The sequence below is a fragment of the Desmodus rotundus genome, chromosome 7 (assembly GCF_022682495.2).
Source record: "Desmodus rotundus isolate HL8 chromosome 7, HLdesRot8A.1, whole genome shotgun sequence".
In the NCBI taxonomy this organism is placed as follows: Eukaryota; Metazoa; Chordata; class Mammalia; order Chiroptera; family Phyllostomidae; genus Desmodus; species Desmodus rotundus.
In genome coordinates this window covers 10,969,131-10,979,980 of record NC_071393.1, presented here as the reverse complement: position 1 = coordinate 10,979,980, position 10,850 = coordinate 10,969,131, and the positions used below count along the sequence as shown (strand labels likewise).

Sequence of the window (10,850 nt, the reverse complement as noted above, 5' to 3'; positions counted from 1 at the left end):
CAAGCCAATATGCCAAAAATATTGCCTGTCTTCTTCCATCTTCAATATTAAAATGACTGCACAAAAATTCACCAATTTTTATACTGTTTTTAATGCACGCTGACATGACAGCTGTCACAGTACAATCGAACAAAATTGTTTTGAATGAAGTTCAAGACAACTAAGCACGACTAGAATTGTCGTACAGAAAAAATGTAACGGACTTTTGGCCAACCCAATATCTAGAAAACTAATTCTAAGCAGTAGGTGGGCTCCTTCCTGTAAGGGTATTATTATTTCTAGGCCTTTCCGAAGCATAGAGCAAGAAAATCCACCTACGCTTTCAAGTCAAAATCGCAGCCACCAGGTCAGTGAGAGGTCTACTGGGAGGCTAATGAGCTCCTTCTAAGGTTCTATATCAAATTTCATAGTTATCTCTAGTTTTCCTTAAAGAGAACCTCAAAAACTGTATAAGCGTCAAGGCTCAAAAAAACTGTCTCTATCCCTGTATCCCCATACCCTGACATACGGCCTTCCTCGGATTCTGGGTCCCATTCTTACAGTCCGAGTTCTTCCACAGTGAGAGTCCCCCCACCACCCGCCCCCCTACCCCCACCTCCACTTTCTCAAGGACACGTGGGAATCAAGGCAAAGTTCACGAATCCCTCCTTTGTTTCTTCCTGGCGTCCCTGTATACCAATGTTCCCTCACCCTCCAGGCTAGCAGCCCTCATGGAGCACCTGTCAGGGACTCAGGCAGCAACAGACCTTCATCTGCTCCCAGGTGAGGTGGGTCAAACCTGGCTGCTCCTGGGGAGAAGTCCTGAAGCCCACCCAGCTCCCTGCACCTTCTGCTGGCACCTGAGCCCAGGGTGAGGACAGAAGCCCCCAGGAACCCCACAGAGGGTATCAGCAAGGTGCTTACCTGGAGTGGGAGGAGGCACAGGTCACCCAGCCTTTGGCATGCTGACCCGGCGCTGCCAGACCTCTGGAGCCAGCAGGAAGTTAAGTCGGACCACGGGGCGGCATCTCATTATCAAAACTACCTCACCTGTGCACCACGCCCGGCCCCGCCAGCTCGTGGGCACCTGCCTGCCTGCAGGTGGTGGAAATCAGGATCTCAATTCCCGCTAGCAGCTTCTCTCTGCCCTGCGGGGCCCTCTGCCCTCCACGCCCCTTCCAGGACACCCAAGGCCAGGTGCTGACCCAGCGTGTGTGCCAAGCGAGCCCCTTGCAAGGGAGCCTTTGCTTAGGTGTGGGGGCACTGCCTGCCAGGGTCTCTCATCCTGCCAAGGTCAAGGCCAGCCTTGCAGCATGCAGCCCTGAGGGAGTGGAGTGAGCAGCTGGAGGTTGAGTGAACTGAGCCTCCTCCTGCTCCAGGTAAGCTGGGAGGCCTTCAGGGCTTCTCCCCAGGAGCAAGACCCACCTCACCTGGGAGCAGATTAAGGTGGCTTCCTGAGTCCCTGACCCCCCAAATGGCGGAGAGGGAGTGTTCAGGTGGTTCCATGGGGCCTCCTGGCCCAGAGGAGGGTGAGGGAATAGGTGCGTGGTTGCAGCTGCCTTTGGGGCATTCTTTCAGGTAGCCTGGAGTGGTAGGGGACTTTTGAGGCTCAGAGGGAAGCAGAGGGAGCTCAAGCTGAGCCTTAGTCCCACGCAGGACTCAGCCAGGTTGGAACCCGGCTCTCCCTGCTCAGGGACAGGCCTCTCCTGGCTTGGCGGTCAGGTCGGGAAGGCTTCAGGCCTGCGGCTCCTGGGCCTTGAGGGGCAATGGCAACAGCTGGCAGGAGCCGCCCTGTGCCTCCAGGGCAAACAGTTGACTGCGGAGGAGTCTGGCCAGACCTGGGGGTGAGGGGAAGAGGGGTGGCAGCCCCGGGCATGGCTCAGAAACCCACACACAGCGATGACCGGTGGTCGGGGCCCATCTGGCTGTCTCCCTGTCCAGAGACCTCACAGCAATGACAGGCCAGCGTCCCTGCCTTTCCTGCTCCGGAGAGTGCTGTGCCCACCTCCTTCAGAATCTGGGTTTGCTCTTTCCTGCTTTCTCTGCACTCACCTCTTCGGGCCACAGAGATGATGCGCACGGGCTCTGGCTGCAGAGGCACCTGGGCGCAAAGCCAGCCCCTGGCACAGGCCCTCACTCACGGACGCAGCACTGGCCCGCTGTGCGCACTCAGAGTAAGTAAAACGGGTGCTTAAAGTCTCCGTCTCCTCACGCGGGGCCCTGAACTGGCTTTACTCCTTCCCCAGGTCCCCCTCCCCGGCCCATCTGGCACCTGGACACTCGCCCAGGCCCACTGGACCCAGCTCCTCTCTTGTCTGACCTGTGTCAACCCTGCCTCCTATTGGAGCTCCAGGGCTCTCCCTGGGCCAATAAACCCCCGTCACGCACATACACACGGACACACGCATGCACGCACACAAAGGTGGCATTTGTCAGGAAGCCGAGGAAAGGACCCCCTCCCTCCCCAGCGGCACGCAGGCACAAACACAAGGCTCAGGGGACAGGTATGCTTTATTACTTAGTTCCCACACGTGACTGTCCCAAAGCCCAAACCAGACCAGCCACCTGCACACGTTTATACGTCACAAAGAACATGTCACGGTGTTTCTAACAGCGCATCCCAGGGCCTGAGAGAGCACAGCTTCTGCTACCGGGAAGCCTGTTTGTTCTTGCCTCTCCTCCTCCTCCTGGCCCCCCACCTCAGGGAAAAGAGCAGATGCCACCAAGACCCAGGGCCCACAGGAGCGAGGGAGCCCCAAAGCAGTCACTTAATCCTTCCCATGGCCCTGATGAAGAAAATAAGGCACAGTTGTGAGCAGGGAGCAAAGCCAAGAAGTGGAGTCCTCAGGCACAGGTCACAGCGCCTTGCCTCTCCTGATACCCGCTCCCCGGCACTTTGGCCTTGGGCAGGCAGCAGTCCACGCCGGAAGGCCTGGGGCCTGGGTGGCCTGTCCTCCCCACGGTGTCTGGGAGTCGGGCAGGCCGCATGGCTCCCACTCCCTTGGCCACGGTCCTCCGGCCAGCCCGGCACTAGGCAGGGCGGCGGTCAGCCCAGCCGAGGGGCTCAACTCCGGTAGCTCTTGAGCAGGTGCCCTGCGATGACCAGCCTCTGGATCTCGCTGGTGCCTTCGTAGATCTCAGTGATGCGGGCGTCGCGGTAGTGCCGCTCAGCCGGCATCTCTGTCACGTAGCCCATGCCACCCAGGATCTGAATGGCCTAAGGTGAAAAGCAGGGGCTCAGGAGGGAGAAGAGCCCCTGGCCTCGGGGAAGACAGGGGGAGGATCAGCCACATAAAAGGGTGGGCTGGGGGAGGGGTAGCTGACACTTTTCCTCAACCCTGGGGCCTCATCCAGGCACCATGTCCATGTACCAGGGACACTCACCTGGTGGCTGATGGCAGTTGCGGCCTCCGATGCAGACAGCTTGGCCATCGCTGCCTCCTAACCACAGGGGACAGTGGGATCAGAAGCTCTTCCTTGTGGGGAGCCCCTAGCACTGGCCCCTCAGCGGAAGTAGGCCTGGAAGAGCCCCCCCTTGGAGTAATAGGGCCACAGGCCCAAGGACTGGGACCCCACCCAGCTCCCTCAGTCCCTTGGCCCACCAGGGGGCCCATGCCAGGGGAGACCCCTTCCCACATGCACCTTGGTGAAAGGCTTCTTATTATCCTTCAACATGGCAGCGCGCCAGGTCAGCAGCCGGGCGCTCTCCAGGGCCAGGGCCATGTCTGCCAGCTTGAACTGCAACAACCAGGCCCCAAACCCCCAGTCAGGAGTTGCCCCTCCCTCCCTCCAAGGACTCAGGGAGGAGAGGCGAGCACGGGAGCAGTGAAAGTGAGCGCCCTCCAGGGCCCAGGCTGGGCTGCTAAGTCTCCACCTTATTACCTGGATGCCCTGGAGCTTGGTGAGGGGCGCCCCAAAGGCCTTGCGGTTCTCGGCGTAGTTCACAGCACAGTCAAGGGCGGCCTGGGCGATGCCCAGAGCCTGGGCGGCGATGCCGATGCGGCCCATGTCCAGTGTTTGCTGTGGGGACCGACCGGTCAGTAGCTGGCCAGCTAGGCCCCAGGGCCTCGAGCCAGGGCCCTCACTCCCGCTGCCAGGCTCACCATGGCTATCTTGAAGCCCATCCCCAGTTCCCCCAGCAGGTTGTCCTTGGGTATCCGACAGTCCTCAAAGATGAGGTTGGCCGTGGATGAGGCCCGGATGCCCAGCTTGTCTTCCTTCTTCCCCAAGGAGAGCCCAGGTGTTGGCATGGGAACCAGGAAGGCACTGATTCCCTGAAAGAGCAGAAAACCCAGGCAGTGATTTTCCCAGATGCTGCCCCAGGCCACACCCCTCACCAAACCACACCAGACACAAGCCCCAGCCCTTCCCTCCACTTCCCACAGGACGCCCTCTGCTGGCTCCTCCAGGAAAGTGCAGACACCAGCCCCAGGCCAAGGGCAGGCAGGGGAGGAAAAGCAAAACCCCAAGGTACCCCAGAGCAGAAACCACTCCATCGGGCCAAGGAGACTTGGATCTAGAAACTACAAAATGGCTGCAGTCCAGAGGCCTCACTGGCCCCATCTCCAGGGTCCCCACCTTGTTATACAAGGACCTGTCGGTGCTGGCAAAGACCACTGTGGCCGAGGCCTCCCAGCAATTGGTGATCCAGGCTTTGGTGCCGTTCAGGACCCACGAGTCACCCTCTGCCCGGGCGGTGGTGGAGGCGGCTCCCGCATCGCTGCCATTCCCTGCCCCACACGCAGACTCAGAATCCATGGCCACCTCTACCCCCTGCTACCCAAGGGCACAGCTGCCAACTCAGCAGGGAGCCCAGCCCCAGCCCCCAGCTGGTGAGCACAGTTGGGCTCCAAACAGCCAGGGTCTGCCCCTAGAGGGAGCTCCAAGGCCACACCAGCTCCCGAAGCATTCAGAGCAAAGAGGGAGGGAGGAGGGGCGTGTTGCACCTGGACAGCTTCAGGCCAAAGGGACCCCAGGGCCAAGGGTCCCTCCCAGCGTAGCTGAGGTGACCACCCAGGTCAGCACAGGCCCTAGCTCCTGCCTCTTCCCCAGGGGCAGCCAGCTCCAGCCTGACTCTGTCACCCTGATTCTGAGGGAGGGGAAGGGGAGCCGGCTGTCCTACTGCGGTACCTGGTTCACTGAGGGCAAAGCAGCCAATCTTGTCACCGCTGGTGAAAGGTGTGATCCACTTCTGCTTCTGCTCCTTGGAGCCAAACTTCAGGATGGGCCCCAAGTAGAGGGACTATGGGGACAGAGGGGAGCGGTCGGAGGCCTTCCAGCCCAGGAACACCTGCCCACCTGTGGGCCCCACCGCAAGGCCCACTCTGTCCAGAGCCCGAAGGACCCAATCCAGAGGTGGCCAGGAGCTGGGAACCACAGTCAGCCACCCGCCCGCAGGCCCGGGGGGGTGGGGGGGGACTCACGTTGTTGACACTCATGATGACGCCGGTGGAGGCACAGCCCCGGCTGATCTCCTCGATGGCGATGGCGTAGGCCAGGTAGTCGAGGCCAGCGCCACTCAGCTCCTCCGGCACGTCCATGGCCAGAAGCCCAAGTGCGCCCATCTTCTTCACCTGGTCTTGGGGAAGGATGTCGTGGCAATGGCAACTGGCAGCCAGTGCCCACCCTCAGAGCCCCAAACCCTCCTGCCCCCGAGCCAGTACCTGTGCCCCACTCCCCCATGATCCCTGAGTCCAGACGCTGAGACCCAGCCTCAGCTAAGGCATGAGTGACAGCACCATGTACTCGAGCCATCCTGTCCCCACCCTTAGCACTGGCTCCACAACCGCGGAGCAGGCAGAAGGCACAGGAAGCCTTTAGGAGCCTCCGCGGAGAGACGAAGGGCAGCCTCACACCACAGCGATCTTCTTTCAGCCCCTTAAGCACACCACACACACCCTCTTCCCCACCACAGGGCCTTTGCTCATGCTGCTCCCTGTGGGTAATGACCTTTATCGACTAGGTATTATCCACCTCAGCCCTCACTGAGTCAAACCCTGTCGTCACACACTCCCTGCTGTGCCTGTGCCTCTCCTCTGCAGTACCTACTACTGTGCTCATTTTGATTAAGGGCTTTCTCCCTGACCACGAGGGCAGACTGTGTCTTTGCTCACTGCTATGTTCCCAAGGCAGTGAGAGAATGAATGAACAGTAACAGCTTGGGATTTCTGATAACGATAGACGTGGAGTAACGATAACGGTGAACCATCCAGTGCCTACAACATGCGAAACCCTGCCTAAGTGCTCTGTACTCATCCGTGTGAGTCTCTCTGTGAGAAGGGCGCTGAGTCAGCCGCCTGTCACAGGTGAGGAAAGCGGAGCGCAGAGCTTACAACTGATGCAGCTGGGACGGAAACCGGGCAGTGACTCCGGGGTCCTAGCCAGCTCAACACACGGCCCAGCTCTGCCCTTCTGGTCTAGAACAAGTTCCTTACCCTCTGCAAGCCTGCTTTTCACCTGAGAAATGTGGCGCACAGCGGAACCGACCCGGCTTCAGGGAGAAACAACTGCAACCAGCTGCCTCTGGGAAGCAGGGCTGGAGGGAAGGTGGTGTTGATTTTCATTTGCCTTGATTACAGATTCAAGATGTTCCTGCTGGCACTGGCGACAGAAACATTGATCAGTTGCCTCTTGCACACTCCCAATCAGGGACCTGGCCTGCAACCCGGGCATGTGCCCCAACCAGGAATCGAAACAGCGATCTTTTGATTTGTGGGATGACACCCAGCCCACTGGCTGATTCTCTTATGTGCCCCGACGGAGGGCTGAACCCGCCACCTTGGTGTATTGGGACAATGATTTAACCAACTGAGCCACGCAGCCAGGGCCAGCAGGAACATCTTAACCCTGCAATCCCAGATGGACTGACACAAATGGAGAACACACAATGGCAGGGGAGGGACAATCCTGACTGGGGCCCGAGTCCGGCAGGAGACGGACTTGGGTGCAAGCCCCAGATCCGCAGCTCACTGGCTGCACGAGCTTGGGCACGTTTTCTAGCCCTCTCACCAACCTGAGTTGCATCAGCTGTACCTTAGAGATACAACAGCACCTTCATCTCATGGGACGGCTGCGGGAAACAGACGGACGAACATTTCCCAAGCCCCGAGGGCGGTGCCTAGCATATAGCAAAAAGCTTACATTTTGAATATTATTATTAACACAATGCCTGCCACGTGGTAAGCATGTCAACCGTTCACTATTACTACTGATATTCCAGAAGTTCAATCCTGCTACGGACCTCATTCTGAACAAGGGAAACTTCCAGAGCATTTCCTGGGTCCCCAGACCTGCGTTAGGGCTCCTTGACTGGAGTCTCTGTGTCCCTGGCTGTCACCGTCACCACTCAACCAGGAGCCGAGGGCAGACCTCCATCATGGGCGGCTGAGGCTGGTACTCTCACCTGAGCTGCTGGGAAGCGGTGCTCCTTGTCCACCTCGGCCGCGATGGGAACCAGCTCCTTCTCAGCAAAGTCCCGGCATGTCTGGCGCAGCATCTGGTGCGTCTCGGGCAGCTCCACAGACTGGTAGATGGTGTGTAACTGACGACGGAGAGCTGCCAGCGGGAAGAGCGGGGGTCCCAGGAAAGGGAACGCAAGGTCATGCGCAATCACGATAATAGTGACCCACTAACTCACTGTTTGCCACCAGGGATGGTTTTGCCCCCCACCCCCCACCAGAGACATTCGGCAATGTCCTGAGACATTTTTGTTTGTCACAACTGCATGGGGAAATGGTGGGGAGAGACTAGAGACCAGGGATGCTGCTAAAAATCCTAACAATACACAGGACAGTTCACCACAACAAAAAATTATCAGCCCAAAATGTCAATCAACAGTGCTGCAGTTGAGAACCCCCACCGTAACTGTTCACAATGCTTGCTAAGCACTTCGCGTACACCCTCCCACTCAATCTTCAGCACAATGCCAACAACATTAAGAGCGCAGCTCTGTGACCTTAGGCAAGGGTCTTAACTTGGAGGACACTGTGTTAAGTATCTGGGGATAGGAAGTTACAAAGATACTAACTGTAGCATTTAGCACATGGCCTGGCATAGACAGCTCTCAGTGAGGATCCCCTTTCTTGTTATTGCCCGGGGTGACTGGGTCTGACCAGGCAATGGAAGCCCTAGCCGTGGGTGTCACGGAAGCTCCAGCTGGAGAGAAACGGTAAGACAGGAAAGGAGGTAACATTTACTGGGTAATGTGCCAGGCTGTATTAAGTGTTTTACATATCCTGTGATCTAATCCTTACAACTCTGTAAGAACAGTAACACATTATTGCGGTCATTTTACACAGGGGCCAATTGAGGCTGATGGGGACTGTGTGTCTTGCCCAAGGTCACAGATTGACTGTGGGTTCAATCCCAAGCTTGGCTGCGTTGGAAGGGCGCACCCTGAATCTCCACTGGGGGGTGAAATGAGGGGAGAAAATGCAGCCGCAGCCCTGAGACCTGGGCTGGGGGTGGGGGTTTGAGCAGGAGCTGCTGTCACTTTAAGGCCCAGCTGCGCAGGCGCGAGATGCAACCGAACTGGGGCAAAGGCCACGCAAGCTCCAAATGGGGCGCCCCCCACCCGCTCGGCCAGACCCAGGCCGCAGCGCCGCTGTAGGGAGTCGGAGAACACTCACCTCTGCGGACGGGGCCGTTGGCCCGGGAAAGCAGCGCGGCCAAGGCCATGGAGGACAGAGAAGGCACAGGTTATCACCTAGACTCCCGCTGCAGGCAGTTTCCGGCTGCTGGGGGCGGGCCAAGGCGGGTCAATGGGCGGGGTCTTCTGCGGCCCCTCCCGCGCCCCGCCTTCCTTCGTGGAGAGAGAACGGATCTGGTGTCTGTGAGGTCTCGGAGGTAGGTCCTCATACTTTTTCTTTTGTTTTTCTCTTTTCCTGAGATACTATGGGGAAGGCGAGCAGCAGCTGCAGGCACTACGCTGACGTGAGCTGTCAAAGTCTCCCAGTTGCTCTGGCATGCAGTCGGAGATCCCATGGCTACCACCCGCCCTTGGCTGGGTCCTCCTCCGTTCTTAAAACACTTCCACAGCTGGCCTACCTATCATAAAATCCAATTCCCCGGCCTAAAAAGCTCTATATCACACCCCCGCCCCCTGCTCCGGCCTCATGGCCGCTATTCCTTTTATGTCTTTGCCTCGAGAGCAGCGTTTCTCTAAGACAGCTAGCTGGTTCGAGCCTCTGGGCCTTTGTCATCCCTGTACCCTCGGCTGGAATGCTCTTCATTCAGATCCCACTCACCGAGGCCTGCCCTGACTACAGGAGGCTAGTTTGCTCCCACAGTCTCTATCCCATGGTTGGCTTGTTCATATTCGTGACACTTAGCATCTGAAATCTTATCGAGTGCCTCAGTAGTCTGTGAGCCCCAAGAGGGGCGAAGGGTCTGGTCTTGCTCTGGTGCTTGATGTTCAGGACTTGAGAATTGGGTTGCTGGAAGGCTTTCTTTCCCCCATAAGTTGTGAATGTGCAGTGGCACTGCCACTTCCCTGTGCCACTGTAGTCCCATCTGTGTCACTCCCAAATGTGGGCAGAGTGGCCTGGGAGCAGGGGGCACTGCCCCATAATGCCATGCATTTGGTCCTCAGCATCCTCTTCAGGCTGCCTTCGTGCTGCCCAAGAAGCTAGGGCGGTTTCACCTGTCTGACAACGGTTTCCCCCAGGCATACACGAGTCAGACTTCCACACCCTCCCAGGCACCCACACATCCCTCCGGCCGCCTTTCTGCCCCCATAACTCACCCAGGCATCTTTCCCCAGCACTAACCCACATGCCAAAAATGGTCTTCTGCCACCCTTCCACCATGTGAGGACACAGCAAGAAGACACCACATTTGCTGGTGCCTTGATCGGGAATTTCCCAGCCTCTACAGCTGGGAAGTAAATTTCTGTTGTTTATTAAAAAACTAAAATATGTGAGGAGAGGGGATTACAGGAACTACTTTAAAGGACACATGGACCAAATCAAGGGGGAGGGTGGAGGTGGGGGAGGGAGATGGGTTCGGCTGGGGTGGGGTGGAGGGATGGGGAGAAAAGGCACACAACTGTAATTGAATAACAATAAAAAATTTTAAAAAAAACCTAAAATACAATAAAGTTTTTTTTGGTCTTCTGCCAAAACCTTCCTCTACTTCTTGGCGATCAGTCAAAAGATACAGCAAGGTCGTTAATATGTTATCTTTCATTTAAAAGAATGATAGCCCTGGCTGGTGTGGTTCAGTGGACTGAGTGGTGGCCTGCAAACCAAAGGGTTGCCAGTTCCATTCCCAATCGGGGCACAAGCCTGGGTTGCTGGGCAGGTCCCCAGTTAGGACACGTGAGAGGCAACCACACATTGTTTCTCTCCCCCTTTCTCCCTCCCTTTCCCCTCCCTAAAAGGCTTAGAATTTAAAAGAAAGCCTCCTCTAGTCCAAATGCTTTACGGCCTTCTTCACCTTTCCATCACCTCACTCCCCTCACCCCACCACTAGCCATAGCCGTGGGGAGAGGAACAGGAGGACAGGAGGAGGAACGAGTGAGCGGTGAGTAAGTTGTTTAGGGACAGAGGCCAATGACTGCTACAGGTGCCCCGGACCGTTTAAACCAGACTTACTTTAAAACTGAACTCTTGCCCTGGCCACCAGTGTGACTCTCGGTTAGGGCATCGTCCTGTAACTGAAAGGTTGCAGGTCTGATCCCCAGTCGAGAGCACACACCTAGGCTGCAGGTTCAATCCCTGGCCTGGGTGCGTGACCCCGGGTCAGGACGTGTAGGATCCCTGGTCTGGGCGTGGACGGGAGGGACCGATTGATGCTTCTTTCTCACATCGATGTTTCTCTCTCTAAAAGCAATGAAAAAAATGTCCACAGGTGACCATAAAAGTTTTTTTTTT

General features: G+C 57.3%; 1 protein-coding gene and 1 pseudogene across 4 annotated transcripts; both read right to left on the bottom strand.

Moving 5' to 3' along the window:
- Positions 1-2,472: 2,472 nt before the first annotated feature.
- ACADS (acyl-CoA dehydrogenase short chain) lies at positions 2,473-8,764 on the bottom strand. 4 transcript variants are annotated; one of them, XM_024567117.3, is made up of 10 exons: positions 8,607-8,764; positions 7,382-7,533; positions 5,403-5,552; positions 5,110-5,221; positions 4,558-4,709; positions 4,083-4,253; positions 3,862-3,999; positions 3,622-3,717; positions 3,364-3,420; positions 2,473-3,196 (listed from the first exon to the last, which is right to left on the bottom strand). In XM_024567117.3, exons 1-10 carry the CDS (start codon positions 8,653-8,655, stop codon positions 3,044-3,046), a joined length of 1,230 nt encoding a protein of 409 aa, XP_024422885.1. In that variant the 5' UTR covers positions 8,656-8,764; the 3' UTR covers positions 2,473-3,043. The 4 variants fall into 4 exon arrangements, with proteins under 4 accessions (XP_024422885.1, XP_045056664.1, XP_053784062.1 ...); XM_045200729.2 differs by lacking the exon at positions 8,607-8,764 and adding an exon at positions 6,414-6,579 and having other exon boundaries at positions 5,403-5,557; positions 7,382-7,498; XM_053928087.1 differs by lacking the exon at positions 8,607-8,764 and adding an exon at positions 6,414-6,579 and having other exon boundaries at positions 7,382-7,498.
- A 103-nt stretch (positions 8,765-8,867) lies between these two features.
- Positions 8,868-8,990, bottom strand: LOC112310945 (small nucleolar RNA SNORA44; annotated as a pseudogene).
- Between the last annotated feature and the right edge of the window lie 1,860 nt (positions 8,991-10,850).